Source organism: Arachis hypogaea, chromosome 8 (assembly GCF_003086295.3).
Source record: "Arachis hypogaea cultivar Tifrunner chromosome 8, arahy.Tifrunner.gnm2.J5K5, whole genome shotgun sequence".
NCBI classification, from domain to species: domain Eukaryota; kingdom Viridiplantae; phylum Streptophyta; class Magnoliopsida; order Fabales; family Fabaceae; genus Arachis; species Arachis hypogaea.
In genome coordinates, this window is record NC_092043.1 from 34,223,428 (window position 1) to 34,236,882 (window position 13,455).

Here is a 13,455-nt window from a genome sequence, read left to right on the forward strand (position 1 = left end):
TTTATGTCTTAAGAATAAGAATAGCAGAACTTATTTTATAAAAATTGTTAAAAAATAAACGCTCTATTCTATTTTTATAAAAATTGTTAAAAAATAAACGCTCTATTCTATTTTTATAAAAATTGTTGAAAAATAAACGCTTTTATATTTTTAATTGTGGAATACATTAAAAATATTAAAAAATGTTAGAGGTACATGAAAATAATCATTAAAATTAGTTATTAGTATAAAATATATATTAAAAATAAATTAAATTATATATATTTATATAAAAGATATAATGATTAATTTTAGTGTGTAAATAAATTTTTTAATTATTATTATATTTTTAAAATATAACGGACAAAGTTAACTAAATCCTAATTTAATTTAATGTTGAAATCAATTCGAGTAGTCATTTGTTGCCAGTTTCAATTTTTCACGGTTTTGGAGAAGTGCTACTGGTAGTTATTGGCAACTCATGGTTGCCGGTTTGTGACCATCTGGGTTACCTATTGATGGTAGCTGCCATAATAACCTCACAAAATGATGTAGACAACAGAATGGCATCCACTATAACAATTACCAAGTTTTGGAGTCGTGTCTATTAACCCCTTCCTCTTTCACTTTCACTCTTTGTCTTTTCCTTGTTAGAAGGAAATAAACAGAGCATACACTGAGTGACGAGGAGCCCATACTTTCATGCTTGTGATTTTGTTCAACATTGGTTGGGTACAGAGAACTACCGACACATGTGAATGGTACGTTTTTTGGTGATAGGCCGATTTACTTTATCTTTCTGCATGCACAACGCAAATTTGCCGCTGAAAGATTCTCAATGCTCGCCATGCATGGCGTGCACCTTCATGCATTTATATCTCAATCATGCTACCTTTACATGCAGTTTGAAGCTTAGTTCAGCTGTGCGCTGGGTTATTCCATCTGCAGATTCCTACGTATGTTAAACACTGCTCCATGGAAGAACACTGACACATTATAATCAGAGTTGAAAAACAGTCTTACATCAAAGTAACTTACATGGTAAAGGAAAAAGTTGAGCCAATTACATCTTTAAGGAAATAGTTCTTGATAAAATAAAACAGAAAAATAGAAAATAAAATCAAGAAATGAAAATACCGATTCGTATGAACAATTATCTAGTGGCACTATATAGGAATCTTGTTAACAAAATTATATTCTCAAGAACTAGTTAAGTCACCAAATATGAAAATGCAATAAAACATAATCATGAGTAAATTAAATTACAGGTGAGAAATAAAAATTGAATAGATATACATTTATCACGAACAATAATTATTTCTTGTGATACAGTCAACTAAGAACTAACACTAGGCTTCGTTAGTAAAGATCAAAAGGGATATACAAACCAAGCAGCGGCAGCTAGAGCTCTTCCAACTGCATGATGCTTTCAGTTATCCTTGCAGTTCCTAGAGTAGTTAGGCAGCGATGATCTTGACTGTGACTGAAAAAAATCAAATGGCGTTCCTGAAGATCTTCTGGTGGCATTTGGAGAATCTGACAACAGAGGTTCATACACAGGATTTCTGTTCTTGGGTTGTGTTATTGACAGGGTAGAAACATCTTTCTCTATAAGTGGTCGGGGTTGAGGCTCAATGGTACCAAGAGACACAATTGGTCCCCCGAGGCGTTCAGCCTGCTGAAGTGTGTTGATTTTGCTCGGTCTATATGTATATCGGAAATACTTGATCGCGAGGATTGGACTCATCCCGGCTGCAGTCATGAGCTGTATGGAATTACAGTTGCCGTCAAGTGATTTATGTTAACTAGTTAATATATTTCGATACAGCAAGAAAACAGATACTTGAATATTATCAGGAAGGAAAAAGAAAACCAATGGATGTGGGGGTTTGGGATTGAGTGAAACTTGGGGATAAGATTTCATAGAGTGTGAAATCGCATTGCATTGACTAAGAGCACAGAAGCAGCAGGGAATGATAGTTTTCCCTTTAAGTGTGAAGAACTTTTCATAGCGTGCAAAAACTGTTATAAAGATATAAAGATACTTACAAAAATTGATATCCAATATGACGGTTGTCGACACAACCGAAACATAATTGTATACATCCCTGATGCAGGAAGAGCACTGAAGATCCAGTTGATAGCATAAAACCCAGCTAAATTACCCCATATAGCAAGATGTTGCAATATTGTAAATGAACTGCAGGAATCAAAACAAGAAGCCAAAAATGAAACGAGAGAAATTTTGCGGATAGAAGTGTGTGCTCCCTAGAATGATAAGCAAAGGGATAAATAGCAACAGCTGTTATAGCTTACTTGGTCTCCATCGCCACTACAAAAGCCTGCAACCAAATACAACCGGAGAGTGCAACCATTGAAACCTCCTCCATTTCACTCTTATCATAAGCATAAGCATGTATGCTTATAAGAAATACAACTACTGCCTGCAAATCACAATCAACACCAGTGACAAATCAATTGACATATCATGGTATAAAACAGTGTATTTTGTTAGAGCAAAAGGAATTTAAGATTTATAGGAATGATGCATTCATCATAACTCATGATTGATAAGCTTTCTACGAACTCATCATCTCCCTAATTTATAAATAATTGAGTGTTGACCTGTTTTCACTTTTCAGTATAAATACCAAAATGTGCTGACAAACAAGACTCACATGGAAGAGAGATCGCCCAAACCATCCAGCAAATGTACTGGGATTTAGAAGCCTGTTCAAATAATTACAGTTGATTTAATGATTACCAATTTTCACAGCACTGTAATAAGCAGTGACTACCAAATAATAACAACAACAATAATAATTTTTCAGTTGCACCGAACTGAAACATAAGACGACAGGATAGCATTTGACACAGTAAGGTTAAAGGCAATGTCAAACCTCCCAGCTTGGCAATAAAATAAAATTTGAGGATGCTGAATCACAGTTTCCTCGCTAAGATCTTTGTCAAGCACACTGACTAGAACAGGAACACTTGTGTAGAAAACATTATAAGCCATCAAGCTGACAGAATTGAAGAGGCTGGTTCCAGAGACCCCTGAAATAAATGAAAAGCTGAAAATGCAATCATTAGTGCCAAAAAAATTAGGGTAAAGAGGAATAGGAATGCACCTATTGCAATGCAAATTTCATACTAAGAATCACTACAAAGGACTGTACTGAAAGGAAAGAGTTTTGCAGTAGCATCTGCTTTCAAAATAATTTGCAGGTTACATGCATGGTAAAGCAAAAAAGAAGGCCATTATTAGTAGAAACTCACAATATTTGGATAAAGCATATCAGTAGGGATTTGTAGAATGAATACTGAGAAAGAAATGCTGTCCGGTTGTAAGAGTAGCGGCCATGGACTAGAATTAATCTTTTCAAGAATCGGAACTCTGCAAGTTAACCCCCACCAAAAAATAATATCAATGCGTTAGTTGAAACCTAGTGTTCATATGACAAATAAATAAAAGAAAAATAAAAGGGAGACTGAGAACCACCAATCCGCCTCTAATTTCCAACCACTGAAAATAAAAGCCTTCAGAAAAATGCTAGGACAAATTATGGTTGCTAGATAACATGGACGAATGATTGATAAAGATTACAAATACCAGAAAGAAGCAAAAGTTGAACCATATGAAGAAATTGTTGATAGAATTTTAGATGAGAAAAATGGAATATACTAGGTGAAGAGTGTTAGATAACTAATCTACACAATTACACATCATCATTGCACAAGGCAAAATGTATTGGAAGACTCACTTCCAATACTGTAATCAGCTGCTCTTGCTGCCTGCAATCCTTCTCTGCCACTGATGCCCACGCCGATATCAGCTTGTTGTATCATCCTTACATCATTCCCACCATCACCAATTGCCAACGTTCTATAATCGCATGATTTTAAGATTTGTACAAGCTGCAGCAAATAATGATAAAACAGAGTAAACCAAATTGTCTGCCATACTGCATCAGAGACAATGATAAGAGCAGTAAATTCCCCAGGAAGAAAATATAAGTTATATCTGTCTAATCTCCCCCTCTTTAGTCTGATCAACAAACTAAAACTTTAATGACTATGGCAGCACAGGCCGACCATAATTTAAATCATAAATCTTAAAACAACAGTAGGTATACATGGATCAAGTTGTCAAAAACAAAACCTGAGCCTTTTGGGATGGTGTCACGCGACAACATATGGCAGTCCTTGACAATATTGCCAGCTCAGTGAAAGCTTTGCGGTAGTGATTAAGTGCAAAATCAAGAGCCCAGCCATCAATAACAAAAGCCACATCCTATTTATGAAAAAGGAACAAGGAACAGATGACCTTCAAAGCATTTTAATAAGTTAATGCATGCTTGCTAAAAAGAATTTCCTAGTGTAAACAAGCAGAATATGATTTTTTTTTTCTTTCATAACAGAAGAATTTGAGAGGAAATGAAGTAAGGTGACAATCACAACAGCAAAAAAAATGATATACCTTGCTAAAGGAAACCACAAATTAGAAAATCCAAAATAACCAAGATAAGTAACATAAAGTATGCAATGTTTCCCCAATCTCTGGATCCTAAGTAGTTTCGGGCACGTATCAGCCATACCTTAGGTTCCGAGGTAGTTATCCGCATTGTAAGAAGCACTCGCTCTAAACTTCTACGAACCTCATCCTCCGTTTTTCCATCAATTGATAGAAGCTGGCCCTTCGGCTCTACCAAATTTGAGAGGAGGGGATTGAAAGAATAAAGCTTCTTTTAAATATTCTCATCAAAAATTGAAAATTTACCAAAGATTGCACAACATTAATTAAAGAAAAAATATTAAATCAATGGGTACAGAAAGCTATGCTAGCTCTTAAAATAGCAGACTTATGCAAAACAGATGGGAAATTCAGCTTGAAACAGTTATGTAAACTGTAATGCGTAGTTTACCTGTGTTGGTAAGCTACCCCAGAGAACAAGAAGCTTCAGTTTTTTAAGCCCCAGGAGCAGAAATTGAGATCATTTCAAACTCAACTTATTTATTCTAGATATTTCCTGATTTTAAACTTTTGTATCTTGCAAACTGTAAAAGCATTAGATAGTTTACATGGAGGGTTCAGGTCAATGCTTTTACCAATTATGTATTGAATTTAAGCACAAGGTAGGTGCAACTATGCAATATAATATTTACTCTTAAACCACAAATGGCTCATACTTGAGGATATAAATACCATTTATGTACCTCTAATTAATAACTGATCTTTTAAGAGAATTCTGTCATGATAGAACCTATGAGCACAGTAGTGGTTTGAGCGCATCCACCTTGTGCTCTCTTTTTGGGAAAATGAAACATACAGCACAGCAATGTAGGATGAACACACAGATATGTTTTTAAATCCCCAAATAAAATAGAGGATGGGATAGAAACAAAGGATCATATCAGGACCAACAAATATAAGAAAACTACAAATTTCTCCATGGTCACAATCTGAACTACCTGGGGAAATAAAATTGCATGACAGGGCAATTTGTATGGCAGTATTCTGCTTGTCTCCTGTTAGCATCCAAAAATTTATTCCAGCTTTTCTTAGAGTTTCTATTGTTTCAGGAACTCCATCCTAAAAAATGTCAAGTAAAAAGAAAAAATAATCATAATCATATGAAGTCATAAGAAAGTTCTCTTCAGTTACTCCTCCCCCCCACCCCCCAACCCCACCCCACCCACAGAAAAACCAACCTATATATATATATATATATATATATATATAGAAATGGGGTAAAACTATAGAGATTTAAGAATGCTATATAAAATTTAGATCTCTATGTGTGCAATTACACCAAATACTAACCTGTAAACGATCCTCTATGGCTGTAACACCAAGAACTTCCAAATTATGTTCTATTCTTTGGCAGACCTCAGCTACTCTCCACTGTGATAGATAGTATACTGAGAAATTCAATTCGTAAGAGTTACTTTATAAAAAATCATTGACAAGAATGCCATTTACCTCTCTATCAACCAAAGTGCTATTGGCCTCTTTAAACATTAAAGACCATTCTTGATATTCATCTTCTCTTAATTCACGCCAAGCCAAACATAGTGTGCGTAGTCCCAAGTGAGCATATTGTTCCACAGCTTCAATGAAGTTCCGAGTTTGCTGCCCTGCAGTAAGAAATCGTGTCAAACAAATAGATGCATCAAACTATTCAAACTCTGGGTGACCAATTAACAAGAACATGGATCCAAACAAAATCCCTAATTACATAATATTTGGTTGTCCTGAAATATATAAATAACATACCAGTACGAGCATAAGGAAGAATAGCCTCATCTGCTCCTTTCGACAAAAGAAGGATCTTTCCATTTTGACAATCTCTCAACACTAGTGACATTCTTTTCCTGTCTGAGGTGAATTCTAAGGTTTCCAGCACTTCATATTGAAGTATTGAGGAGTTAAATTTGACTTCTGAAATATATAAAAATAAAATATTTATGAGTTCAATTAGCCAACAGATCAGTCATGCTTCCACAAGAATAGCAAGGAACATGTACCGAGAATGTTTCCACTCTTGTTGAAGAACACCATATGCAAGTGAGCAGCAGCTTGAACAAGAGCATCCTCATCCTGAGATTGTGCCTTATACAATATATCTCCAGTTTTGCTATGGAGAATCGCCCCCAGCAAAAACAAACACAAATAAATAAATATGCTCAAGCTTATGAAAAATATCCTAAATTCTTAACAAGAATATGCCAGTCTTAAGTTCTTAACACTTGGCACATCCATGTACTAGCAAGAATTAGGTAGAATCACCTTTGTGTAGGTATGACAGTATTACATATTGCCATAATTGTAAGAAACTGTACAGCATCAGGTGAACCACTGGAAACAGCATGGAGAAGCTCTACATCTGCAGATCAAATGATGTAATTGACTTAAGACGTGAAACTTCAGCTAAAAACAAATCCAGAAGAACATATATCTTCGTAAAAGATTCAGTGGTTCAGCTAAACAGTCTGCAAGTCAATGCATATGCAGTGAGGGTGAAAAGAAGGAACAAAAGTGAATTCCACATGCTCCTATATAAAATTGAATAATTAAGCTTCTGTCTACTAATTTAGACAATCTTTAAAAGTTTTAAACTTTTGCCTACGCATTAACAATATGCACCTGAGGAGTCTTTCAATATATGTGAAAATTTTCAATCTTGATCATGTGAAATGATATACTTTTAACTTAAGATATTTAAATACAACTATTTCACATCAGTAAGATAATAAGAGAATTCCATCAAACAACCAGACCTTTCAATGCATCGCCATTTTCATTTCCATAAAAAATGCCGCTAATACAGCATCTTCTAAATATCATCTTATTCTCAGTCAAGGTGCCTGTCTTGTCAGTCAAAATGTACTCAACTTGTCCCAAGTCCTCACTTATCGCTGTACTGCCACACATGACAAGCATAATTCAAAATAAATGAATGTGTCCCTGGTAGTTACTAGAAAGTACTTGGTACTCAAAATATTTCTCCCACTTACTTTGTTGCATTGGATGGAGTACTAGTCTCAAGGTCAACCATTCGATGGTCCCAATCAATAAACTTTGCATACAGGCCCTTCACGAGATCTAGAGATACCTGCAAGAGATGCAGTAGTTAGCTGCATCAGCTTTTAAACTGTTTCTTTCAACATATTTAAAACAGGCTTGAAATCATCCATTGATAAAAGATAATTGGTGCAACCGCTGAAAGTAGCAATGCAAAGGAAATAATTGTCTATATCCCTCCATTATGTTCATGAGATCATTCATGCTCTACTGCAATGGACTATAGCTTTCTATACTGAAGTTAGTTTTTTATTTTTTGAATTGACAAGAAAAATTGTGTATTGAACTTATAAATGCACCATAATGCAAATCCAACACCTATCTTAAACCAGCTCACCTTAATTGAAATGGGTATCATGATGGAACAAAGAAGCTCGAACCGCAGAGGGATGATCAATAGTTCATACCAAGGGCCTTTATCAGGGTAAAGAACATACCATTGCTATAAACAAACAGAGAAAAATTAGCATCAACCAACATGCACCTTTAGGGTAACAAGTCAAAACATGGAAGCTTAAAGACAACAATTACAGATGAGGCATTAAAACATGGAAAAAGCTTAAACAGAAAGAAGAGTGGGAAAACACTTATTGAAGAATAGAATGGCAACATGACAAGGAAAATACAAACTTAGCATCCACCACAAAAAGAAAGCTGGATAACCTGGAATCCTAAAATGTGGAATAAATCTATAGCATGTTTAGAAACAAAACAAATTATGATGGGTGCAAGTTGCCAAGCTCCCTCAACAGAAAGAAAAGAGATGGAGGACGATACTACTATACACAGATAACATAGATTGCTGAAATTCAATAAAATTTTGGGTGCATAAGAAACTTGAGTTCAGAAATGATAGCATACTTTCTTTGCTTCTGTGTCCTTCCACACATTACCCGCTATGCCAAGAACCATTACAACAACAATTTGGAATACAAATATAGCACCAGTCAACTTGTCTATCATGGCATCCATAGCAGTGAGCTTTGGTTCTGGTATACCTCTACTCATGCCCAATTTGGTTTCGTTGCCTGAAGAAATATTGTGTGGTCAATGCATATTATTGGATTTTTTCAGAAGAAATATCTGATTTCATGAGTATAATGTTATCCATGTACTTGCCTGTGTACACAGCTACTCCACATGCCCACTCAGTGTTCCGTAAGTAACATGACTGGAGAACTGTGTTTTTAATGGTTAAAGGGCATATATCATTATCAATAAATGGGGGGAACAACCGCATGTTGGCATCAAACCTTCTGATGTCTTTATTTGGAGTGGGACACTCGATTACACCCTAGACGCACACATACACACACAAAAGAAGAAAGTAATTAATTCATTGTTCAGCATAAACAGTTTTGTCAGTAAAACTGCTAGCTAGTTACTGTAATAAAAATTTACCTTAATTTTGTGCAATAGTTCAACATCAATTCCCATGCAGGCAGAAGGTATGACTCTTGTCTTCAGATCAGTTTCACCATCCATTGCAGCAGTCTGAACAACATGCTATATCATAAGCTCTTTGAAATGCATATAATGAAACATGGTCTTTCCACAAACAAGAAAGATAAAGAAGAATGCTGGAACTATGTTGTCTGCAATGCCACAGAGTGCGTGTATCAATTTTAGCATGTTTCATGTCAAGCTTACCTCTATATAGCAAAGTCCTTGTGGATCAGAGGAGCCAATCAAAACAAGGTCACAAGGCACTTCATCATTTTCACGTAGCCATACTATATTACCTACATGAATATCCTGGGCTTGGATCTACAGCACCATCCATACAAGCATACCAGAAAAGAAGGGGAAAAAAAGCAAGAAAAGACCATTAGATTTACATATATAAAGAAACATGTTATATAATTTAACAAATGAAGAAGCTTATGTAACTTCCACTTCCTACAGTAACGAATGCAGAATAAGTCAAAAAGTCATAACAAGAAGTGAATAAATATATCTTTAAGAAAATCAACCATATTTCATACAAGTTTCTTGATGCCATTTCTGACAACCCAGACTTCTTTCTCATTTGCCTTCTTGTCTGACAGGTATCTATGGTAATCATCCCATGCCTCTTTTGTTGCAGAGACTGCAAAAATGAAGATAAGTGGACCCCATGTACTGGCAGGATTTACTGGAGTGATGAGAGACCATAGCTGTAGGCAAGCTATCAGCAAAAAGTACTGATTCATGAACCGGCTGAAAAAGGGGCAAAATTAGATGGAATAAGGAAAGAGCCAAGGCAATGTTTAAATAATTGACAGGAACAAGTCATATTAGATATTCAAATTTCAATATAAATTTAACCCACCCCCCCCCCCCCAAACACACAAACAAAAAAAAAAACAAGAAAAGAAAACTGATGTTGAATTGCACAGCATAAAATTGAAAAAGACAGGCCAAATCCCTAATCTAGGATTAATTACATGAATGTCAAGTAAAAAATTGTGCACAATCATCCAAATCAATATGTGCAAGCTTATATTTTATATTTGATACTACATTCTTCTCTAATCTCTGAAGTCTGAACTCTGAATTCCTCATGAAAATTAAAAATGCATGTCTAAACACTGCAAAACACACATGGTATATCTTGGGGGGGAAAAAGAAAAATTCACTCCATTCAATCAAAAGTTTGTTATTCAATATCAGAGAAGATGACAGCGAAGGAGGTCATGCAGTAGAACCATGTAAATTATTCATGATTTTGCACCAACGTTACAGCACTAGTAGTTCAAATAGAGAGTAAAAAATACCATGTGCAGAAAGATTACCTGAACTGTTCCCATAAATTTTTCGGAATAAAGTTCAGCACAGTATACTTTCTGTTTGATATACGATTATCACAGTATAAATCATGAGCTGATTCATCATCATTTATATAAACATAACGCTTCATTGTTAAGCCCCGAGCATCTACTAGCTTATGTTATAGATATCTTCTACACCTTCACCGCAATGCTCAAAGAGAACAATTGTGAAATATCCAAAATAGTCACATTCTGCAATAAACAAGGAGAAGGGAAAATGATGTAAGACTTGTATATAAATTTTATTATGATAAGGAAGAGAAATAGGGAAGGTCTAAACAAATTTTCTCTCCATTACAAAAATAAAAAAAGCACCATAGTTATGCAGGACTGCAGGTCACTTCAGCACAACAAACACCATGCCATCCTTGACAATTCTAACTCCTAGAAGTTACTCAGCATGCAACTTATAATCTGTTATGCATAACCCCTTATGCTACCACATCCAACTGAATTTAGTTTCATCACATGTGCTACACCAAGTTTAACTACAAAAACTCCAGAACAATCAGCTGAATATCCGAGAAATTCTCACAGCAAATAATAAAAGAAGTCCATATTCTAATTACAAAAACAACAATCAGTTTCAAATGTTCATCACTCCGATACTGGTTGCCGTAAGCCCGAGGAACAAATTCACTGAACAGAGCCGGAAAATATTCATAATATATCATTCGCCATATAAATTTGAAAAATTAAGCTACGTTATTGTTCTCCACAGATCGATTTAAACCAAATTATCATGTATAAACGAGCTCCCTCATTCAGTTAACAAAACCTCACACCTCATCAGCTAATTACGCCAATGAAAAAGTCCTAACGCTAATGAAATGAAATCAATTCAACAACGAAACACACTAATTGATGAAAATCGAAGGGAGTACCAATCAGCTAGGAATCTAGTGAAGGTTAACGCGATCTAATTTAGTAGTTACGAATCGTCACGCGGCATGTAAACTATGCAATCGCTTCCAGACACAGATATTGAGAGAGAGAGAGAGAGAGAGAGAGAGAGAGAGAGAGAGAGAGAGAGAGAGAAGGTACCAGTGAATTGAATGTGATATTTGGTGGAACAAGTTGTTGAAGGTGATCGAGAAATGTTGGAGTGCGATCGTTCCCGTTCCCACCATTGACTATGGATGGGTTCGTTTCATGTTATTGTTTGTAGCTTCCAATTAAAATCATGTGTCCTAGCTATACACTCCACTGCTACTTCCCATCCACCATTTCCAACCCCTTTTTTTGGACTCTTCTCACATTTCCTTTCTTCTTCTGTTTTATTAGTTTTGTTTCTTTTCGTTGCAGTTTCAAATCTTTTTGATTAGACAGCCCAATTATTTTTGGTCCTGAAAGCCCATTTATGGTGGACAAGATCATCTTTGTATTAATGTGCTCCCAAAACTGATAGGGTTAAAGAAAAAAAAAGAGTCCATTATCATATTTAAAATTTTCTGATAATTTCCACAATTTTATATATAATTTTGTTTTTATTTTAAAAAGCACAGCATGGACCTTTGAAATACGTCATGAATTTCCTCTCAGAGGCCAATTTGAACTTGTTAACCTTTTTTTGTATGGTTGTATACTATATAAGTATATATTACTATTAGTCTTTTTTTTTTTGGTTTCGATATATTACTATTAGTCTATTACTATTAGATTGTGAGATCCTAATATTTGATCGTCTCAAATAATACTGCAAATAGTAGTACCTCAAAATCCAAGACTTCCTACAGTTAGCTGATATAGTTACTTACTTTATTATTATAAACATATGATATGAAAATGAAGAGAACCATCTAGACGAACGTATATAATGTCTTAGTGAATTTCGTTTTACTAATTCAATAATAATAATAATAATAATAATAATAACCTCTTCAATTCTCTATTGTCCCTTTTCTCTCTTCCTGAAAGTCGGTAGATCTAGATCTAGGACTATCATCACCGGTTTTCACCCTTTTATTGTTTTATTTTTTAATGATTAACAAAATATCTTTCCAGTAATTTTTTAGTCACTTAAAATTTTTCAGAGAATATATCACGCATATCATTGAAAAATAAATTAATAACAAATTGAAAAAAGAAAATCATAATAGAAACATCATTAATTATAAAAAAATACTATGGACTAATATTTTTAGGAAAAAAAAAAGTAAAAAAATCAGCTAATATTAATTGAAATATAAGATAAAAATATAATAAAGAAAAATGTAATTAACCTAATACTCTCTTAATAATAAAATAATTATTACTGCTGTACATACATGTTCATCTATCCAATGTACTCCAACTAACCACAGTACTTGTTTTATATTTTTATTATTCTGTCCTTGTACACAGTTGTAGTATGAATGGAAATCAGCTTAACAAGAGGTTTAGGTATGTGAAGCGATTGCATATGAGTTGAACACGATTTCGGCTATTCAAAGATCGATAGAGACATCATACCCAAAGTTTTTTTGACCGTATACGCATGTAGCAACACCGTATTTGCGGGACTGCATCAAATTCATCACATATGATGATGCAAGTTCAAATATAATAAAGCTTAAAATGCATAATGTATTGCTGCTTCTAATTAATTAATGACATCATTTTTGGTCTCTTCTTTTAAATGATAAGCGGAATATAATGTGATTGCTTCTGCATGCTGCCTTCAAAGTTCAAACTAAACCATAGACTACTCAAAGTTTATAGACATAGAGCTGAATTTCTTAGATAATGATAAACTTTAATTTCCCTATCAAGTTAATGGTCCATCATATAAATTTGGGTTTATGACCTGCTTATCTCACACATTATGCAAGTAAAATAATCGTCCTGAAAATAATTTTAGATAATGGCGTTATTTTTTTAAAAAAAAAGTGAGATAATGTTTTCTATTTTGACACGTATTGCTTTTTTCTTTTTCTAGTTTTAGTTATCTAAAAAAAAAATTTAAACTATTATAATAATGATATTTAACAGAATGAACTAATAATATAAATGAAATAAATTAAATTTTTTAAAAATTTTAATAGAGAAAAGGAAATATGGAAATCAAAACTAAAATTTAGCTTTCTTTAAATCTTTATTTTA

At 34.2% G+C, this 13,455-nt stretch overlaps 1 protein-coding gene across 4 annotated transcripts; it reads right to left on the reverse strand.

The window, feature by feature from the left end:
• Window positions 1-1,123: 1,123 nt before the first annotated feature.
• On the reverse strand, window positions 1,124-11,645 carry LOC112707146 (phospholipid-transporting ATPase 2). Of its 4 annotated transcripts, none has more exons than XM_025758752.3 (26): window positions 11,419-11,645; window positions 10,690-10,862; window positions 10,339-10,566; window positions 9,550-9,763; window positions 9,215-9,331; window positions 8,966-9,058; window positions 8,684-8,858; window positions 8,426-8,592; window positions 7,902-8,006; window positions 7,498-7,595; window positions 7,261-7,403; window positions 6,770-6,866; window positions 6,508-6,617; window positions 6,257-6,421; window positions 5,963-6,117; window positions 5,804-5,884; window positions 5,452-5,572; window positions 4,578-4,684; window positions 4,142-4,273; window positions 3,744-3,897; window positions 3,259-3,376; window positions 2,880-3,053; window positions 2,658-2,709; window positions 2,296-2,423; window positions 2,029-2,179; window positions 1,124-1,744 (listed from the first exon to the last, which is right to left on the reverse strand). In XM_025758752.3, exons 3-26 carry the CDS (start codon window positions 10,461-10,463, stop codon window positions 1,409-1,411), a joined length of 3,318 nt encoding a protein of 1,105 aa, XP_025614537.1. In that variant the 5' UTR covers window positions 10,464-10,566; window positions 10,690-10,862; window positions 11,419-11,645; the 3' UTR covers window positions 1,124-1,408. The 4 variants fall into 4 exon arrangements, with proteins under 4 accessions (XP_025614537.1, XP_029144312.1, XP_025614535.1 ...); XM_029288479.2 differs by having other exon boundaries at window positions 11,259-11,429; XM_025758750.3 differs by lacking the exon at window positions 10,690-10,862 and having other exon boundaries at window positions 11,419-11,629.
• Window positions 11,646-13,455: the final 1,810 nt, after the last annotated feature.

Coding starts and splice junctions, on each gene's coding strand:
- LOC112707146 (XM_025758752.3), bottom strand. CDS start 10,463: ATGAAGCGTTATGTTTATATAAATGATGATGAATCAGCTCATGATTTA. Junction 8,007..8,425: donor AGGACACAGAAGCAAAGAAA/GTATGCTATCAT, acceptor GTTTGTTTATAG/CAATGGTATGTTCTTTACCC. Junction 4,685..5,451: donor ATGCAATTTTATTTCCCCAG/GTAGTTCAGATT, acceptor CAAATTTGGTAG/AGCCGAAGGGCCAGCTTCTA.